This window comes from Pleurodeles waltl, chromosome 4_1 (assembly GCF_031143425.1).
Source record: "Pleurodeles waltl isolate 20211129_DDA chromosome 4_1, aPleWal1.hap1.20221129, whole genome shotgun sequence".
NCBI classification, from domain to species: domain Eukaryota; kingdom Metazoa; phylum Chordata; class Amphibia; order Caudata; family Salamandridae; genus Pleurodeles; species Pleurodeles waltl.
In genome coordinates, this window is record NC_090442.1 from 114,878,967 (window position 1) to 114,901,396 (window position 22,430).

Consider the following 22,430-nt stretch of genomic DNA (forward strand, 5'->3'; position numbering starts at 1 on the left):
AAGGGGCTGTGTGTGATGTAGTGATTCGTTCTCAAACCATTCCTGTTTTGGCAGATTCAGGAGCCCCCATTACGATCTTGCCTGATCACACGTTTTTTAACTTGTGGAGAGGTTCTATTGACTTACAATATCCTGATGTTGCTCCCAAAGGATTTGGGGAACAAGACATTAATCTTTTGGGTTATTTTGTGTCAGATCTACAATGTCTGGGTAGATCCTTTGTAACGAAATGTATGTTGCTGTCAAAGGGCGTAACATTGTGGGCTGGAAGGATTTAGCACGTTTGGGAATAATATTGCGTCCTGGCCATGATGTTCCTGTGATTTTAGGGGATTTACCTGATTTATTACTATCAGACTCAGTAGCCAATGTATGCATATCTAAAGACACTACGCAAAGCATTATTGATTTGTTTCCAGAAGTTTTCAAAGACCAAATTGGGAAAGTTCTGGACTATGAGCATAGTATTAAACTCAAGAAAGGTGCAACTCCTGTTGTGCATAAGGTGAGACCCATACCCTTGAGTGTAAGAGCAGATTTGAAATCCTTATTACATAAACTTCAATCTCAAGGGATAATCGCTTCTGCAGATGCCTCAGAATGGGTATCACCCATTGTAATTACCAAGAAACAAAACAGCGAGTTGAGACTATGTGTTGACTTGAGATCGGTTAACCAAAACATTGTCATAGATAGTCATCCTCTTCCACGTATTCAAGAAATGATTACGAGTCTGGGTACATCCAAAGTATTTTCAACCATAGACCTTCACTCGGCGTACCACCAAATTCCGTTGAGTGAAGTTTCTCAAGAAATAACCACTTTTGTAACTCCGTTTGGAGTATTCAAATATTTACGCTTGCCTTTTGGTCTGGCTTCAGCAGCAAGCGTTTTTCAAAAGTTGATGGACGATCTATTTGCTGACTTGCCTCAGGTCTTGGCTTTCCAAGACGACATTTTGATACACACAGTGTCAGAGAAAGAACATCTAGAAATTTAAAAAAAGGTTTTAAGTATCCTTAGGGAAAAGGGCAGGACAGTAAAGCCTGGGAAGTGTAAATTGTTTGTCAATGAGGTAGAATATCTTGGTCATGTCATTTCTGGTGAGGGAATCAGACCTAAATTTATCAATGTGGATGCGGTTAGAAAGGCATGTCCACCCTCTGACAAAGATGCGTTAAAATCCTTCCTGGGGCTTTGTGAATATTATGCTAGATTTGCTCTGGGGAATGCCATGGAAGTGCAACCTCTTAGATCATTACTTAAAAAAGGAACTAAATTTGAATGGACAAATTATTTAAATTCTACATTCGATAGGGTTAAGGATTTAGTTATCAATGCTCCTGCATTACAACCCTTTGATCCTGAGGGTAATCCGTTTGTCATGGTAGACGCCAGTTTAATTGGAATTGGAGCTGTGTTTGGCCAGTGGGTAAATGGTGGTGAAAATACTTTTGCTTTTGCGTCTAGGATGTTATCGGAGGCGGAGAAACATTACAGCACCATCGAAAGAGAGGCCCTAGCTTGTGTGTGGGCAGTTCAGAAATTTAGAACCTATATTTGGGACAATAGGTGTGAGGTGTTCACAGATCATAAACCTTTAGTTCATTTGTTGAATGGTCATGGTCTGGGTAAGGCATCGGCACGATTAGTTCGTATTCTATCCAAGTTGCAAGAATACAACCTGGTACTGAAATATATGCAAGGAGGCATGAACTTTCGTGCAGATTGTTTGTCTCATTTGCCTTTACCCTATGAAGCCTCAGTGGAAATTGATGCAGAGAAAAAATGTGTGGTAGCCCTGTTGGACATTTTGGCTGTGTCTAACAATCATGTTTCGGAGCAAGAATGGGTGTCTGCTATGTCCTCTGACTCTATTTTGTCTAAGGTAGTAGGATTTTTGAAGACCAAATGGCCAGCGGAGAGAAGTATGTCAGGGGAACTTAGAGCTTTTTATCATGTGTCTAATGAGCTCACAGTTGAAAACGGTATTTGTCTGAGGGTGATCTCATTGTTCCTCCCACCAATATTAGGGACAAGATAATTAAACTAGCTCACGAGGGTCATTTGGGTATTTCTGCTACCTCCAGAAAAATTAAAATGTCTTATTGGTGGCCAAGTTTAGATAAGCAAGTTACCTCTTTTATCAACAGGTGCCCCGAATGTATTGTTTCAGATAAACATTGGAGGACTGTCCCTAAGCCTTTATATCCTGTTCCTTTGCCGGAGAAACCGTGGGATAAAGTTGCTTTAGACTTCTCTGGGCCATTTCATTTGTTACCAAGGCACATGAGATATATAGTGGTGGTGGTGGATTATTTTTCAAAATGGGTTTATTATTCTTTCACTTCTGAAACTGATTCGGATGTGGTTATCAGTTTTTTAAGCAAATTGTTTAGGTCAGAGGGGCCTGTCAAGACAATTGTTACGGACAATGGTTCACATTTTTTGTCTAAAAATTTTTCAGATTTTTTGACTTTACATGACATCAAACATCTCAGAGTGGCACTTCACAATCCCTCAGCGAATGGATTAATAGAAAGGGTCAATCGGATTCTTAAGGAAGGAATTCAACCAGGTTTAGCATCAAACGTTGATGTTACAGAATTTCTGCAAAAGAAAATTTGGGCATACCTATCTACTCCCCATTCAACTACAGGTTGTTCTCCATTCAAATTGCTGAGGGGAAGGGATCCCAGAACCAAACTAGTGCCAAGGTGGATGTTTCATGTTTTAAGTGATATTGGCAAAAAATCTCAGTTGGGAGTTAATAACACCATGAGAAGTACTGTTTTTGATAAACAACTTAAGCAGAAACGTAATTTTGATCACAGGTTCACTACTAAAATAATTGAATTAAAGGTCAATGATTGGGTTTTACTTATAAAACCTTTTAGAGTAAGGAAAGGAGAATCTAGATATTATTTTCCATCTAAAGTTCTCAAAGTTACCAGAGCTTCTGTATTTTTAGATGGACGAGGCTGGTGGAGCAGAAGTTGTGTAATTCCTATTAATTATGAGCAACTCAAGATTTTCAGGAACATGTCTCATTTAAAGGAAGAGGAAGATTCAATGTTATCAACAGATTTGCAAGATATTGCATGTGAGCGGTCTTTGAAATCTTATAATTTAAATTCTGGTCACATGAATGATTCTGAAGTTCAAGGTTATTTTCCTGATCATCAGTCTAGTGCTAATGCTTCAGATCTGGATGGTAATGATGGTGACAAAAACATTGATGATGCTAATTCAAAATGCGTTACAACTAGAAGTTTGAGACAAATTAACTTACCTGTTAAATTTCGAGATTTTTATTCTGTCAATGTTTTTTTTTTTTTCTAATTTATTATAAGGGAGGGAGATGTTCTAATATGTATATGTAATTTCCTCTTGTATGTTTTCACTCACGCGCGTGGCTTCAATGGAATGTTTGTTTCATTGGCTTACCCATTGGCTTACCCTCTGGGTTCTGGAGTGTGGTGGGCTCGTGTCTGAGTCGGCCGTTATTCGAGACTTGGGACGGAGAAGCAGCTACGTATGTGGGTCCCGTTATTTACGATTAAATAAACGCACCAACTTATTTTGAGACTCCGGTTTCGTTTGTTCCTAAGTATCCTGCTACACCCCCCCTTTCCCTCCCCCTGAGGTGCCTGTTTAGTTGCTCTCTGATGCCCCTGCAGTGTTCTCTCCGTCATGGTCCGGGATCTTGTGTGGGCCTCGCCCATACCGTGTGGTCCCAGTGTTCCACGGACTTTCTTAGAGCACAACCTGGACTACTATGCTTGGTATATATTATGTACATGGTGTATGTATATATTTCTGCCTACTTGCTTTTAATATATTACAATGGTTACACTCATTTTCTATTGTCTTTGCATTCTTCCGGGGGGTTTGGGAGGTGTAACTGTGATGTATTGATATGCATTAGTGTGTGTGGTCTTCGCCGCCAGCGTTCGTGCTCCTGCTAGTGGAGCAGGAAGACTATTGCAGGTAGAATTTGGAATTCCGGGTCTATGGCGTCCTCGTTCCTCGTGGGGTGTGTAGAGGTAAGCGTTTTCTCTTCTGGAATCCTGTTTCCACCGTGTCTTTATCTGCGGTGAATCTGCCCCGGAAAAGGTGGCGGATTGGCCTGTCATAATAGTGTGGGCGGTACATTGTCTCTCGCCTGTCCGTTGGCGGTGACCGCCAGGCTGTTTGTTTGTACCGCCGTGGTGGTCGGAGTGTTAAAGTGCCTGTCTTTGTTGGCGGTTTCCGCCACGGTCGTAATTGCACATTTTTTACCGCCGGCCTATTGGCGGTCTTACCGCCGCTTTAACACCGACCGCCAGGGTTGTAATGACCACCATAATGTATTATCTTTGTGAGAGGATGGATGTATAAAAACACAATAGTAAGCAAAGATAGAACAGAGTAAGAAAGAATGACGATAACAGTGAGAGAAAATATAGGACAAAATATTAAGCTCATTTGTATACAAAAAAGCAAAGTGAAAGACACAAGAAAATAAGTAACTGAAACTGACAAGAAGAATAATAGATTCAGGAAGATAGAGAAGAGCATACGCTGCAGATGATCTGTTAATCTGTAGACAACGTGTCAATGCACTCGCACCCTGAAAATCAGAACACAGATACACCCAAGAAAGACAACATGAAGGAGACAACAGAGCTAAGAGAGAGTGGTCAATCTCATACATTTTCTATAACACAGAAAAAGATAAATGAAGATTCTCTTACCAACAATATTAATGGCAGTCATTAGACAGGAAAAGGAAAGAAGGGGTAAGCAACATTTTCCAGCTCTAGGAACAGCGCAAGGTGGGGACAGCTAACAGGTGATGGCGAGAAAGCAACTCAAGCATTTAGATTGAACCTTACCAATCATTTGAAGCAATAGAATTGCACCATAATGAGGAAAAAACATTCCACAGGAAACCTCTGGAAAACATGTCAGACCTACAGAGCATGCCATGACAATATCTGGGATCAACTGAATGAACAGACACACAAATGTCAAGGTCACATCCCAGCAGACAACTACTAAACTACACTTCAGAACTGGAGGAACTTCCTTCCTCTGAGAACAGCACATCATACACCAGTGATTCAGTGAAACCTCCAGCTACACACCCCCATACATCATGACAGCTGGGGCCACACTAAAGCATCACCATCACATCATCCCTGTTGCAGGAGCATCTCAAAAGACTTGCTGAGATCTGAGTTTGTGAGAGCTGATGCAATGGAAAATTCTGAATGGTTTTCTTTTGAATAGAGAAGGAAATGTTGTGTCATCCTTCTTTAAGACCAGGTTGGATAGTATGCCACAGATTTGTTGCTTTTTTTCTCTAAAAAGTGGAGAGATGTTATGTTTTGAGGACATTGGAAATGCTTGACTTTAGTGTGTCATGATAAGTATTCCGCAGGGTCATTGCAGCCTGGCCTATTGGATAGTGCGGGATTAGACATTTGGAGCTGGAGCATTTGTACTTTGATTTAGGATAATGGAAGCATGACAGGTCCTGCGAGCAGTGGTATTATGAATTTATGGATCAACACTTACTCCTGCTTGAGAAAACACAAGCCCATTAGATCTCCCTTCACTGGAATTCACATTGCTTGCAGTCCTCTTCAGAGCTGCTCTTAAGTGCTGATGGCGCTCTCATAGATGCTACCAAAGATTAGCATCAGCTGGCATTCAGTGGCAATGCAAGCCTGGGGGCTAGTTTCTACATCTGCATCTCCAGAGTGGTGCTCGCCTCAATGGCAGTGAACAGAGAGACGCAGAGACACTGAGGCAGAACTTGTAATCAATGCCTCTGCAATCAGACGATTATTATTTATACCATGTGGTTGTGCCCAACATCAGGGTGCATGCATTGATCATTTTAATGAGAGGGTGCCAGGTGTTACATGCCATAGACAATGAAGACAGTTTCACATACACACACACATACACACATACACCACCCCATCTCTCTGTCCTAAGGCCTCCCTGGACACATGCACTTCCATTACTGCCATACTGCCATTTGTGGTAGCATCTGAAAAGAACAGTCTCTGTGGGTTTGACAGGCTTGATGAACACAGACCCAGCCTTTCACAAGCAGCCCTCATGTGTCCCAGCCACTCAGAATTTTCCTCTGTATAATACAATGCCAGTTTGGCCCTGATTTTAATATTATTTTTGGATATTATTTCCATTCATTGGCTTCTTTTGGCATACCAGTCTCATGTGCTGTGGACTTAATTTTTCTTTTTATGTGATCCTGCTGTGTTTATGATTTACAGAGTGCATAACTGACCAGCCATCGTGTTGAATCAGTTATCTGAGAAAGAGGGGGCCAGGATTCTCAAAGGTGAAGTAAATCTGGCAGATGGCCTTGAATTGGATATGACCTCATAGATGTGAGGAAACGTGCTGATGTTCGGGAATATGGAAGAGAAGTTTTATCACATTTTTAAAAGTTTTAAAACACCTTAGCAGTGTCTTTATGATGCCCATGTACAAGACAAAAACAGTGTCTTTGTGATGCCCATGTACAAGACATTAACATTTACCTTACCCCTCTGGACCAACTAACAGAAGACCTGGGAGCCAAAGTGATCTCCTATGCAGAGGACAAGCAACTGCTATTTCCATGGGGCAAGGGAGAAGAGTTGATTTGCACAAAGATTAAAACCTGTTTAACAGCAGTCTTTAACTGGCTAGCAACCCATCAACTAAAATGCAATTAAGAAAAAATGGAAATTCTCTTCTTTGAGAACATCCCATCGGATTTCCGGCAGAATTTCTGGCCAGACATGGACTCCCCCCTAGGACCCCAGAGTGGCATAGTTAAAAAAAATAGGGATTACATTTAACAACAGCTTGTCTTTTAAGCCTCAAGTTAAAGCTCTGATAGGCACCTTTTTTGGCATGATGTGGTCCCTATAATAATTCCTTCCCTTTCCAGCAAAGAAATTGGTTATTCAGGCTCTGATACTCTCCAGAATAGATTATGTCAATGCCTTATATGTTTGACGCCCGGTACACCTGCTGCTAAATGTGCCAGCTAGAACACAGATTTGGGGACCTTGCACTGGCTGTCCATCAGGAAAAGAGTCAAATGTAAAGCTCTTGTTCTAGTGCATGATGCCCTGTACCAAACTCAGGCTTCTTATCTCAGACCTGGATGTGGATTTTATAACCCCTACAGAAACCTGAGATCTGCTAATAAACTCTTGGGAGTGATCCCCAAAATTCAGCCTGCAAGGGAAGATGGAAGATTTTTCATTTACTAGGGCTGGCATGGAATCAGTTACCCTTTGAGTTGCGTAGAGTGAACAAGTGTTCCAGAAAAATCATGAAACTTGGATTTTTGTGCAGGGCTAACTTGTGCTGTTTTATCTTGTTGACCTATGCTTTTTCATGCCAGGACACTCCACGGAGTAGGTGTTCACGCTGCAAATTGCTTCCATCATCATTATTCATCAAGACATTACCATAGTCCAACAAAGACATTATAATGGCATTCACCACCATTTTACTGTGTCAATGGTGGAAAGAGACTTGTCTTTTTCTTAAGCTATTTGGGGAGATCAAAACAACAGGCTAAGAAGTTCCAATGTTAGATTATTATTTAGCCATATGTCCAGGTCTTTCACTACTGTTCAAGAGATAGGGGTGGACCCAAAATATCAGGCCACCATGGGAAACCCAGGGAGATGGGCTGGTTCCCCACCACCAACATTTCAGTCTTTCCACTTTACGTTTCAGGCATTTTGGACCCATCTGATCTTTCATGGCCAAAGGTAAGTTCCTCAACCGCAAGAGGTTGTTATCTGCTTTACGATTAATTGAAATCCCAAGTTGGGTATCATCAGCATAAGAGGCAAAATGATTTTACACCATCAGCCAACAGAAGAACATATATGTTAAAAAGTGTGTGGCTTAACAATGATCCCTTGGGAGCACCAAATAAGACTGGTTTAATCTTAGATGATGCTTTATGAATATGTAAAAAGAGCAGTGCTCTGAAAAGAAGCAAACCACTCTAAGGCATTATTCCACATCCTGTTTCCCTAGAAGAATATTGTGGTAGATAGTCTTAAAGGCGGCACTCAAATCTAGCACAATAAGTATTGCAGATTGCGGGTCAATTTAAGGACCAGATTTAAGAAGGCCTAGTGCCTCCTTCCGCCACATTAGCATCATTTTTTTATGCTAATGTGGCCCAAGGAGGCAATTTTTGCCTCATCATATTTTCGAAGTGGTGCAGTGCATGCAGGGTGCCACTTTGTTACCCCTTGCGCCACATTAAGTCTGCGTTCAGGCATAATGTATGTGAGGGGGCGTTCCAGCATTAGGAAGCCCGAAATAATGGTGCAGTGAAATCTACAAGATTTCTCTGTACCACTTTTGCCATCATTTTTAACGCCCGCTGAACGGCAGGGGTTAACATGACGCACCCATTGTAATCAACGGGCCTCCCTGCACTTTGCTACACTAGCGTCAACATTTATGAAGCTAGTGTAGCAAAGGGTCACATTAGCATCAAACATCTTGATGCTATTGTCCTAACTACCGCCATGGTGCGCCATATATTAAATACAGCACAACCATGGTGTCATTAGGTGCTGGTAGGTGGGTGCTGAAAAAGTGGCACATCAGAGCTAATGCGCCACTTTTTCATAAATCTGTGCCTAAGTTCTTTAGTAGCTGCTAAAAGGGCAGCCTCAGTGCTATAGTCAGGGCAGAACCTGCCTGGAAAGAATGAAAAAGGTGTGTGATTCGAGGTAACATGATAGCTGATGCTTTTCCAAAGTTTTTATGAAAGTGAAGGGAAGTAGGGTAATGGTGTTCTAGTTTAGAGGAGTCAAGAGATGTTTTTTCCAATAAAGAAGTTTTTCAATAAAGGAGTCACCATTGCATGTTTCTATGTATAGGAAACCTCCAGAGAGGAAATGGAAAGATTGAGTAAATCAACCAGAACCCGATAAATAATAGAAACATCCTTGTCCAAAGTATGATGTGGATCAAGTAGCTAATTTTATAGTATGACTAAGCCTATATAAAACTTCCATACGAGTGGAGTGAAGGAAGACAAACATGTCCAGAAGGCATGCCTAGAAGACACAGGAGACTGAACAACTACTGCTGCTTTTCACATTCTGATCCTGTGCAGCAAAGTTAGATGTGACAGGATGACAGTCAATAATGTTTCATAAGGAAATTGTTCGCAATTTAAATGTTTATTTGTGAATTCGTATATGTTGTTTTTCCAGGGACCACTTGTCATTTATAGGCTGGTCTGAGTGCCATCTGTGAATTCCCAATCCCAGCATCTCAATTTATAAAATGCATAACTTTGGTGAATGAAGATTTTGAACAAACACAAGATGACACAGATTGATCCTCAACTTCCCCTGTTCTAATTTAACATACCCTCCTTTGGGGCTGACAGATCCACTGAAAGAATCCACAAGGTGCATTTGGGAGACCCACTTTTCTCGCTACACTCTGTATCTGGACATTGTCCTTGCTGGTGATGAAGTGGAATGGGAAATCATCCCACTGTAAGCAGAGGAAAGCCATGAAGGAAATCAGGAGGTTTGTGAAGAGCCCCTTGCTTCGATATTCTGGCAAAGTATAAACCATCCTTATTTCTGATGTCTGGTCCATGACACACCATGAGATGGGCTTCCCGCCTGGGTCTCGTATACACAAGGAGGGCAGGTTTTGGATGCATTGGCGGGCATATTTGAGGCTCGACTCGTTCCCACCATTCATCCAGACGGCATTCACCAACTCAGCTTCAGCATCACGAAGAGGGGAACAGTGAAATGCTAATTGATCATCCCTGCAGAAAAGAGACAAAGTGATATTTACAAAGACATCAACATATTTTGCTGTCAATCATAAATCAATAGTCTTTGTTATTACCTAGAAATATTAACTTATTAAAGGGCTTAATAAGCATAAGTATCTTACCATAAATAAATTGATAGGAATTACCAATCTTAGTTGATTGAAACAGCATGACCAAATGAATTATGTGTATTTACAGTCTTTGTAGTGAGGACAACTCTGGTAGGGATGATTAGGATACACAGGAATTTAAGGCTGAAATACAGTCACACTGTCTGCAGGTAAGCAATTAAGATCGAAAATATCCTCTCATTTTCAGAAGACCAGCTCCAAGAAATTAAATGAGAGAGTTAGGGCCCGGTTTATGAAAAGATTGTGCCGCCTTTGCATCATTATTGACTTATATTTTGTTAATTTACACCGCTTTTACGTAACAAAATGACAACCTTTTCATAAATCAGGCCCTAAGTACATTATTGAAGTACTCATGTATATGTCCACCAATCAATCTCCACCAAAAGCTACTAATTCCAAGAACCTTCACAAAACAATCTCAATGGGTCATCCTTAATCTCCTTTTGCATTCCTCACAAGCAACTCATGGGCAACAATAACATCACAAACGTTCTCTCTCCCTACAATTAATAGTTGGTTACAACCTGGTCACAAAACAGAAATAAATTACTCTAAATGATTACATACAAAACTAAACTCAGTACAAAGGCTGATAAAAAATAAGAAGTTGGATGATGGTAAAGAAAAAGAATAATGCTTAACTGCAACACCCAATTTTCGAAACTCCAAAATTATGATGTAGTCATTAAGGTAAGAAGGTATTTTTGGTCAATTCTTTTTATCAGCAGGCTGAGTATTACCCACTTCATCCTCTGCTGTGTCCGGTCTTTCACACATTCCAATTCTAATACCGTTCATTATTCTTGCTCTTGCTGCCCAAAACAACTACATCAGATTTGATATTCTATATGTTCTATAAAAATGAAAACGTGCAGTTTCTTTTATGCACCTATCGGTCCATTCATCTATTCCTCACCAAGTCACCCTCAAAAAATAAAAACACAGCTTTGCCTTTCTCTGATACTTCCATGTTGCTCACATTACATGGCATTTCTCAGGTTAGCAGGTTCAACAGGTTCCCTATTTAGATCCATTTCAAATTCAATAAACATCCAGCCACTTTTCCCTCAACAACATGAAAGAAGCATGGTCTGTACTGACATAAGGAGTGGTACTCATTGACAGGAGGACCATTCTCAATGCTACTTTCCTCTTCAAACAGATCTCTAACGCCAACGGTATATTTTACCCTGAATTGTAAGAAATGCTCATCCATCTGCTTAGATACCAGCTGGGGCCCATTGTTGGTGACTAATCTTTTGGGATTTCCTGCCCAATTAAAGAGGCCCTTCCCGAATTCCAACACATGTGTTATTGAACAGTATCTATGAACCTGACTTTAGGCTTTTTGGGATAATAAACCAACATTACAATGGCTCCATGTGGCATAACCCATTGCTTGAAATGGACCAGAACTGTCCAATGCTAACTTACTCCAAGACCGTTCTCAAGACCACCACAGGCTTCACGGGTGAAGGTGAAGTTCTGTGGAATCTACCACTTATCACACAGTATGAGCTCCAATCGTAGGTAGTGTTCCACAGATTTATTGAGAAATCTTAAACTATCTTCTTCAACGCCCTAATGCCCACATATCACTAATGAGCCAGTTTAAAAAACCCTTTCTCATCTCAACAGTCAACAAACCTGTCTCGATAATGCCATTCTTCACAGTTAGCTCCTCAGAAATAAGCTTATAAGCGTCTATTAAGGGGATTAGGTTGATTAACTGTAAATAATACAACAGGCAGACTTGTAGAGTGAGTTCTTAAATTTGGATTCATTTTCTTGTTGTTTTTGTATGTAACAGAGATTCCCCCCTCAAGATAGTCACGGTTCTTAATCTCCCACGATGTATATCAGTTAGAGAGAGTCTTAGGAATTTACATTGGTTACCAGTGGCGCAGCGTATCCAGTTTAAGTCGCTCTATCTTACTTTTAAGGCAGTTCATGGAATAAGACCACGGTACCTGACTTCCAGACTCCTCCTGCATGTACCTAAAAGAAGCTTGAGGTCTTCCCAAGCTCACTTGATTCAGGTCCCTCGCACACATAAAGCCAAATGGGGAGACAAAGCTTTTACAGTAGCTGCAGCCAGAGGATGCAACTCTCTCCCACAGAATATTAGGCAAGAATCAGGTCATATGAAATTTAGGAAAATGGTGAAAACTTGGCTCTTTCCTCGTTAATGTTTTGGTACATCAAGGTCAGGGTCTTTGATTTAGTTTGTTTCAGTTTCTTCTATTGGATGTTTTTCTATCTTCATTATTTCTGTTATTTTCCTTATCCTCTGTCTATTTTTTATTACGTGCTTTCTTCCCAGCGCTTCGATGCTCTTTGAGTAGGAACGCGCTTTATAAATCTCGAATTACATTACATTACATTACATTGTCTACAAAAAAAATGGTGTCTCAAATTGTTTCTCCTCTTATCTTCAGTTGGTGCTAAGTATGGGTTGGTCCTGGCAATGGTCTCACCAGAATGTCGCTCAGAGGGAGCACAAATATGTGAGTCCTTTGCCGTCTCATTCTTATCTTTCTTTTGCCTTTGGTGACTGAATGTATGACATCTTTTCCCCTTAGTCCTCTTGAGGCTCCATTTATGCCAGTATGTACGTCTTCTCCATTCCTGATTCCTGGGGAACAATGTGTGTTCCATCACTGAGTCCTTCTATTTCTTCCTCCCCCTGTTGAATGTCTCCTATTGTTTCTGGTTCTGTTCTGTTGTCCTTTTCTTTCTATGATTATATCCTTAAGTTTTGTTTCTTTAGATTTTTGTTCTGTTTCACTTAAGTGTACTTTCCCTTCTAGATTTGGCGTATGCAACAAGATGTTACAATCGCTGCATGACAGTAGGTCACATGTTGTTTACCATGTTGTGGTCTCCTCCACCTCAAATTGCCAATTGCCAGCCACCCTTCACAGATGTAATGAATCCCCCATGAAATACATAAATCTTGCTCTATTTCTCGCAAGCATTCCTCTTCAGATAAAGCATCAGTGCTATGTACTATATATTATTTATTCTCCTCTTCACCCATTTACCGCCTTTCACTAGGCATTTGCAGACATGACAAAGAATCAGAAGTGATGCTTTCCTGCGTACCCTATAATCCTCTTCTTTTGAGCAATGTTGACACTTAGCTATTTGTGAAGTACTTCTCACAGCACCATTTGTTCTGAAAAAATCTCCAAAGGTTTGTGAATGGTGAGAAATAAAAACGTGTTGCTTATTCCTAATTGTCAATCTACAACTTAAATGCCCGACAGTAGGAGGGATGCACTTTTAATGGCAGCATCACTGTTTCACATTGATCAACTCAACTAGGGGTAGTTCTGAAGGAAATTCCAGAACAGGTGCTTGCAAATAGTTTATACTCCAAAAGACTTGTCCATTACCCAGAGCAGCCAGAAATGTGTCCCCAAGATAGAATGTCAAGGCCTCACCGTATTGCTTTCAAGTAGGATACTTCCAGTCGAGATTAATTCTGGAGTTGAGATTCGTTTTATTGCTTTGTTTAGAGAAAGATGAAACCTCCACAAATGATGCTCAGAAGGAGGGTTGGAACTCCACCAAATGGAATGTAATGGTTACTTTATTATATTAATCAATGAATACAATTGTAAGGAATACAAAATCAGGTACTCCCTTACAAATACGTGAAATACAAAGCAGTAATAAAAATAGTCAGATGAATAAAACCTGTTGAATAAACGAATGCATTAAAACTATGACTTCATAGTTATTTGTTTTAGATAAAAATAAGCTTGCTCAAAAAATTTCAAGTTTGCAAAAGAGATTTTGCATTAAAACACAATTTAATGGCCAGTTGTACAGTTTGCACCTTGGATTCCTGAAAGTATTCCCGTTAGTACTTCTTTCATACCCATAGTAGGTTGGGCACAGGCAGACTCTTCCTTATAACCACACAACCTGCATACAGTGATCTCTGCACAGAAATATTCCACGGCCCATCAGACTGTAAGATTGGTATGTACATTAATCCAAACCTTAATAATTACATTTTTACAAGACCTTGCAGATTTGAAGTAATATATGGTTGTCTTGAAGTGACGTAAGGATCTGAAACCAATTCTGTATGTTTGTATAAGATATTCATGTCATCCTCACATCTGTTATCCAGCAGTGTTATCTTTATTAATCTCTTATGTGCACTTTTTGGCATCTCAATGAAGTTGTTTACTCGGGGTGAATGCGTTCTTGGGTTGCTTTTTTTATTAGTAGCGAGAGATTCAATCCCCTTTTGTATCCATTTTGGTTTTAGCACTTTTAGGATTAGCCATGTAAGTGTATTGGCTTTTGCCCTACTGCATTCACAGCTATAATTTATCTTGGCTGTTTATCGAATGCACCCACAATGATAAAAGTTCTATTGCAAAAATAAGGCCTCATTTACAATTTTGTGGTGCTGGGCACCGCTGCTCTACATCAAAAAGAAAGGGCAGTAATGAGTGGTATTAATCACAGATAGAGCATTCCTGTCCTTTCTTCCTACCCCAATACACAAATGTGTCCCTAGCGCCAACGCAGGCACCCTTGCAACATGGTGCAAGAGGGCATGATTGTTTTTGTGCAGGAAGGGACACCTTCCTAAACAAAAACAACCAATCAAGGCGTTTTCCCCTTTCAATGTGCACACAATGAAAGAAGAAAAAACAAGGAGAAATAATGTTATTTCTCCACGGTATACCTCCTCTGGGGAGGCACACTGTTTTGACACATTCCTAGGTTTACAGGTTCCTGTAAGTCTTGGAATGTGTCAAACCCCATGGGTGTTGCATGGGAAAACCCACTGCAACACCCATGGAAATCCTTGACATAAAGTAAGGCAACGCAGTGCTATGCAGTGCCTTTTCTTACTCCATATCTATTAGGCCATGCAAAGCCACGCAGGGTGGCTTTGTGTCACATCGTAGACATGAATGAGAAGCCTGCGCCACTAAAGTATCATAAAAAGTGGCATTCTGGCAGCGCATGCCTCATGTAAATGAGGCCCATAATGTACTTAATGGTGTTGCTGACAACAGTTTGAACAAGGATCTAATGGCTTGCATATACATAAATGGTCATTATGAGTCTGGCGGTCTCTTGACTGCCAGACCCGCGGTGGTGTTTGGACCGCCGCCAATGCGGCAGTCCAAACGTCACATTATGACAACACATTATGACAACGGTAGTTGTGCGTTGGTCAGACCGCCAGAACCGTCAGGATTAGTTGTCCCGGCGGTCTGACAGTTGTGGTGATCCTAATCCACCAGGGCAGCGCTGCCCTGGGGATTACATCTGTGTTCTCTGCCAGCACCATGAACACCCCCATGAAAAGGCTGGCAGAGAACGGGTGAAGAGGTCCCCAGGGACTTGGCATGGGCAGTGCAGGGGCCACCTGTCCAGCACCGTCGCAATGTTCACTGTCTGCTTTGCATACTGCAACATTGCCGCTGGCTCGATTACGAGCCGGAGATAATGCTGCAGGGTCTTTCCCGCTAGGCCGGCGGGCGAAAGCTCAGGTTTCCTCCCGCCGACCTAGTTAGAAACTTGTAATGGACCCGGTGGGGAGGTAGCCACTATGGCAGCAACCTCCCTGTCAGAAGTTCGGCGGATAGGCAAAACCATTCACCAAACTCATAATTAGGCCCATAATGTTGATATCATGAATTGTTTTTGTGCTGAAAACCAATGAGTCATAAAGTAATGAAGGCACGATTTTTGCATTGTACATGGTGATTTCCCTTCCTCCAAAGATCCTTGAAAATCTTTTAAAGATTTGGGTATTGTTTCTAATCCTGGCCCCTGATATAGTTTCGTAAAAAACAATTCTCTAGGAGTATGGTTTTTCCACCTCTAGCTTCATCCTAATTCTGTTCAAATACTATTCAATACAAATTAGAAAAACACAGTAAACAGCAAATCCACATTCTTCACCTTGCCTATCAGCATGTACCAAGATTTTCACTAGAGCTATCATGTGTAAAACATTTACCCAGAAATTGCAGTGTTACAATTTTTCTTCACATTTTTTACAAACTCTATAAACTTGGGCCCTCATTACAAAGTCTGGCGGTCATCAGACTACCAGCCTTGTTGTGATGGTCTGACCATTGTGGAGCCAGCGATAAAGACGGCCACATTACAAGTTGTGGGGTTTGGCAGAAGCCAAACCAACACAACGCCACCTGGCCTTCTGGTGTGGTCGCACCAATGTGCCCCGCGGTGAGCTCCTCCAGCCCGGCGGCAGGCCTCTGCCTGCTAGCCGGATTACGAGGATGCAGACCGCCAGGCTTTCCATGGCAGTGACCCCACCACAAAAACCCTGGCGGTAACGCACCCGGTGACAAGAATCCCCATTCCTATTGCTGGCACATGCAGCACCAACACGTCCACTCACATGCACACATGCACCCACACTCTTACAAACACGCACCCCACTCAACCATTCACTCGCTACTCACACCCCCATTCACTCGGAGACACACACTCACACATGCACACTGAAGCACGCATTCACGCACTTACACGCACTCAGGCACACCCATGCAAAAGTACACAAACACCCCCATTCACCGAACACACAAACGCATTCACATTCAATTGAATACACGCTGACACCCCCTCACCCCTGCACAAAAACAACCACACATGCACTCACACACACAGACATGTACACACAGACCCTCCTACCACCGGACGATAACTTACGTTCTCTGTTGAGGAGGTCGTCTGAGGTGGGTCATGATGGTTTTGCTTCGCCAGCACCACCACGCCAGCAAGACCGTGCCAAGCCATATTACAGCTCGTAATATGAGGGGCGGAGTCTTGCTGGAGTGGCAGTGCTGGTGTTGCAACCGCATCTTCAGCTCCATTGGCCAGGCCAATGGAGTAGGACTTCTGCCCATAAATGGGCTGAAGTCCACACACAACTCCAAATATGGCTGTCAGCATATCGCAAGTACTTGCGGTATGCTGGCTGCAGCGGTTTCAGCGGTCTCTGAAAAAGACTGCTGAAGTCATAATGAGGGCCTTGGTTTTCAGCTTTTATGATTTTGAACTGAGTGTATTCAACATTGCCTAGCTTTGCATTATGGCTTTTAAATGAAGTGCACCCTGTGCCTTGTTCACTTCTGAGACAGGGTATACAAAACCTAAATTGTCATTCTTGTTCCAGAAAGGATTCCAACACAATGTTTCTATAGCCTCAGATATGATGAGCATATCTTGTAATGAGCAAGCATAATTAGTTCTGCTCAATGTTGACTGGACCGTTTTGCTTCCAAAGCCTCAATAAGTGCATTGTTTATGCCACATCGACTGAGATAACTTCCTGCACACTCCAACGCAACTTTTGTCATGTGGGAAATGCCTATCATTCGATAAAGATCAGCACATTCTACTGGATTGCTCATAAAAATGTCAGCTACAATACAAAAAACACCTTCATAGCAGAAAATTGGCAGGATAGCTTAATCTTCAAGTGGAGCTTGCACATTTTGGAAATTTTTCAGAGATGTGTATACTGTTGCATAGTTTGTGAATGGAGATAGTATTACTGGCAAAAACCCAACTTTCTTCAGTCAGGCAGTATTCTGGGAGATCAGAGCATGAATTCCAGCATACGAAGGAACTGGCTTTTCTTCATCGTTTAGTCTGCACCGACTAAGCGATATGATAAATTCACTTAAATCAGCTAGGCAAACCTTTCCATCAGGTAAAAGAAGATCCATGTCCTCAGCCTCTTTGAAACTTCTGGTAGACTGGGACATGTTGATGGCTTGTAGTGGTTCTGCACACACTGGCAAGGCGGTTGGGTTTAAGTTTGCAGCTTTGTTTGTTTATAACTACAGCTGATGCAGCTTGTTTTCCAGCAGATACCTCATTGGTACAGTCTTGAAAAAGTACCATTGCAGTATCATGTGTGCTGGATGTTCCAGAAAAAGAAGAGCTGTCTTTAAAATGAAAATTATCAAAAACAGCAATTGTAAATCCTTTCCTGATAAAGTGACTTGGAATTGGTGTGCTGTTGGATTCATAAGATTTTACAGCATGAGCTTCTAACAAGTTCCTGTTCCGTACTATGTCATTATAATTCGTATAATCCTACTCATTGAAGTGATTAGCTCTCTACTTTTGCACTTGTCATAGGTTGCGAGGACAGTCATCATGTGTGGCAGAGTTTTCTTTTTGCTGTGATGTAATCCATAAAACATGATTGGAAAAGACAGTATATTTACACAGCATAAGCCTGTCTGTTCATGGAATTGTCTTCCACTTCTTTGCTTATTTCTTCAAAGCGATTGTGAATGTTGTTGGCTTCTGTTCTGAACTGAAAACCTTTAGTTTGTAACAGTTTTGCTTTGCTGATTTTAAACAATGATGTAAAAAATGTTAAACCAACAGCAGGCATTGTTGTTGGCTCCCATGATTTGTGGAGCTCTGGGACATCACAAACATTGTCATTAAATCCAAAATCTAAATCTTTCAGGACATTTCTTAAAATAGTTCCTGTTGATTTTACTGCATCCTGTGATTTTATTTTGGTAGCAAGAGCTTCAATAGTCAAATCAGCTGAGAACATAATTGGCTCATTCTTCTTGCTAGACTGACAAAAACGAATTCTCACCAGAAAAATCTTAATTTCATTATTATGGATCAATCAATCAGTATTCGTCTAGTGCAGCTTGTCACCCAAGTGGGCATCTAAGTGTTTGCTGAAGGTGTTCTTCGAAGAGCCAGGTTTTCAGCCCCTTTCTGAAGTGGGTCAGCAATGTTATGGTACAGAGGTGGAGGGGAGAGCATTCCGGGCCCTAGCAGCAAGGTGGAAGAAGGCGCTACCTCCTCTGTGGCAGTGGCGTTTGAGTGGTATTTCTGCAAGGGCGAGGTGTGCGGAGTGGAGGTTCCTGGACAGTTGGTGGAGGTGAAGGAGGAGGTTTAGGTAGGCCGGTCCTAGGTTATGGAGGGCTTTGTAGACATGGGTAAGTAGCTTGAAAAGTTATCTCTGATGGATCGAGAGCCAGTGGGCTCCTTCAGATGCTGGGTGATGTGAGTTCTCTTAGGCAGGTAGAGAATCAATCTGACAGCTGCATTCTGGACTGTTTGGAGTCACTGCAGGAGTTTGGAGATGGTGCCTGTGTAGAGTGCATTGCCATAGGCTAGTCGGCTTGTGATGAGGGCCTGCGTCACTGTCTTCCTTGTGTCAAGGGGGAGCCATTTGAAAATCTTACAGGGCATGTGGAAACAGGCTGAGGAGACGGCGTTGACCTATTGTTTCATAGAGCGCTTACTATCCAGGCAGAGATTCCGGCATGATCTTTTGGTGTTGAGGTGGGTCTGAGCTCCGATGATCACCAGTGGTTGCATGTCTGCTGAAGATCCATACCTCTGTTTTGTCTGTGTTGAGCTTCAGGCTGTTGTCCCTCATCCAGGTGGAAATGTTCTTCATACAGTTGTGGAAGTTGATCTTCATTTGGGTGGGGTCTGTTGAGGGCAAAGGACGAGCTGTATGTCGTTGACATAGAAGATGATGTTGATGTTGTGTGCTCTCACAATGTGTGCTAGTAGAGTAAAAAGAGGGTTGGGATGAGTGAGGAGTCTTGGGGGATTCTGTAGATGTTGTGCTTGGCTTGTGAAGTGAAGGGGGGAGGCAGACTCTCTGGTTCCATCCCGTGAGCAAGGATGCTATCCACTTGAGCACTTTGTGAGTGATCCCAATCAATACAATTTCATCAACATTGGCCATTATTTATCTGATCTCACTGAGTGTGAACCTGTAGCCAGCACTCAAGAGTAGCTTGAAATATTCATTTGCATTTTCAAAGGGTGCAAATGTAACTGAAGGCTGGTGGTTACAGTGTTGCTGGGAGCTGTAGGAAAGTACCATCTTGCCTGGCATGTTACCCCCATTTTTCACTGTATATATGTTGTTTTAGTTGTATGTGTCACTGGGACCCTGTTCCCCAGGGCCCCAGTGCTCATAAGTTTGCCTGACTGTGTTACCTGTGTAGTGACTAACTGTCTCACGGAGGCTCTGCTAATCAGAACCTCAGTGGTTATGCTCTCTCATTTCTTTCAAATTGTCACTAACAGGCTAGTGAACAATTTTACCAATTTACATTGGCTTTCTGGAACACCCTTATAATTCCCTAGTATATGGTACTGAGGTACCCAGGGTATTGGGGTTCCAGGAGATCCCTATGGGCTGCAGCATTTCTTTTGCCACCCATAGGGAGCTCTGACAATTCTTACACAGGCCTGCCACTGCAGCCTGAGTGAAATAACGTCCACGTTATTTCACAGCCATTTTACACTGCACTTAAGTAACTTATAAGTCACCTATATGTCTAACCTTTACCTGGTAAAGGTTAGGTGCAAAGTTACTAAGTGTGAGGGCATCCTGGCACTAGCCAAGGTGCCCCCACATTGTTCAGAGCCAATTCCCTGAACTTTGTGAGTGCGGGGACACCATTACACGTGTGCACTACATATAGGTCACTACCTATATGTAGCTTCACAATGGTAACTCCGAATATGGCCATGTAACATGTCTAAGATCATGGAATGGCCCCCTTTATGCCATCCTGGCATTATTGGGACAATTCCATGATCCCAGTGGTCTGTAGCACAGACCCTGGTACTGCCAAACTGCCTTTCCTGGGTTTCACTGCAGCTGCTGCTGCTGCCAACCCCTCAGACAGGTTTCTGCCCTCCTGGGGTCAAGCCAGGCTTGTCCCAGGATGGCAGAACAAAGGACTTCCTCTAAGAGAGGGTGTTACACCCTCTCCCTTTGGAAAATGGTGTGAAGGCATGGGAGGAGTAGCCTCCCCCAGCCTCTGGAAATGCTTTCTTGGGCACAGATGTGCCCAATTCTGCATAAGCCAGTCTACACCGGTTCAGGGACCCCTTAGTCCCTGCTCTGGCGCGAAACTGGACAAAGGAAAGGGGAGTGACCACTCCCCTGACCTGCACCTCCCCTGGGAGGTGTCCAGAGCTCCTCCAGTGTGCTCCAGACCTCTGCCATCTTGGAAACAGAGGTGCTGCTGGCACACTGGACTGCTCTGAGTGGCCAGTGCCACCAGGTGACGTCAGAGACTCCTTGTGATAGGCTCCTTCAGGTGTTAGTAGCCTCTCCTCTCTCCTAGGTAGCCAAACCCTCTTTTCTGGCTATTTAGGGTCTCTGTCTATGGGGAAATTTTAGATAACGAATGCAAGAGCTCATCCGAGTTCCTCTGCATCTCTCTCTTCACCTTCTGATAAGGAAACGACTGCTGACCGCGCTGGAAGCCTGCAAACCTGCAACATAGTAGCAAAGACGACTACTGCAACTCTGTAACGCTGATCCTGCCGCCTTCTCGACTGTTTTCCTGCTTGTGAATGCTGTGGGGGTAGTCTGCCTCCTCTCTGCACCAGAAGCTCCAAAGAAATCTCCCGTGGGTCGACGGAATCTTCCCCCTGCAACCGCAGGCACCAAAAAGCTGCATTACCGGTCCCTTGGGTCTCCTCTCAGCACAACGAGCGAGGTCCCTTGAATCCAGCAACTCTGTCCAAGAGACTGCCACAGTCCAGTGACTCTTCAGTCCAAGTTTGGTGGAGGTAAGTCCTTGCCTCCCCACTCCAGACTGCATTGTTGGTAACCGCGACTTTTGCAACTTCTCCGGCCCCTGTGCACTTCCGGCGGAAATCCTTTGTGCACAGCCAAGCCTGGGTCCACGGCACTCTAACCTGCATTGCACGACTTTCTAAGTTGGTCTCCGGCGACGTTGGACTCCTTTGTGCAACTTCGGCGAGCACCGTTTCACGCATCCTTGTAGTGCCTGTTTCTGGCACTTCTCTGGGTGCTACCTGCTTCAGAGAGGGCTCTTTGTTTTGCTCGATGTCCCCTCTCTCTCCAAGTCCAATTTGCGACCTCCTGGTCCCTCCTGGGCCCCAGCAGTGTCCAAAAACGCCAACCGCATGATTTGCAGCTAGCAAGGCTTGTTGGCATTATTTCGGCAGAAAAACACTTCTGCACGACTCTCCAAGGCGAGAGGAATTTGTCCACCAAAGGGGAAGTCTCTAGCCCTTTTCGTTCTTGCAGAAACCTTTGCTTCTTCTGTCCAGTCAAAGCTTCTTTGCACCCGCAGCTGGCATTTCCTGGGCATTTGCCCATCTCCGACTTGGTTGTGACTTTTGCACTTGGTCCCCTTGTTCCACAGGTACCCTAGATTGGAAATCCACAGTTGTTGCATTGTTGGTTTGTGTCTTTCCTGCATTATTCCTCTATTACGACTTCTTTGTCTTCTGGGGAACTTCAGTGCACTTTGCACTCACTTTTCAGGGTCCTGGGGAGGGCTAGTTTTCTAACTCTCACTATTTTCTAATAGTCCCAGCGACCCTCTACAAGGTCACATAGGTTTGGGGTCCATTCGTGGTTCGCATTCCACTTTTGGAGTATATGG

General features: G+C 42.8%; 1 protein-coding gene across 1 annotated transcript in view; it reads right to left on the minus strand.

Annotated features, from left to right (window-relative positions):
* LOC138287443 (glycine N-acyltransferase-like) overlaps positions 1-22,430 on the minus strand; it is a 308,817-nt gene that overhangs the window by 11,743 nt on the left and 274,644 nt on the right. The window contains exon 6 of the mRNA XM_069227870.1: positions 9,427-9,841. Coding sequence (XP_069083971.1) covers positions 9,427-9,841 — 415 coding nt within the window. The remainder of the gene's footprint in view (positions 1-9,426; positions 9,842-22,430) is intronic.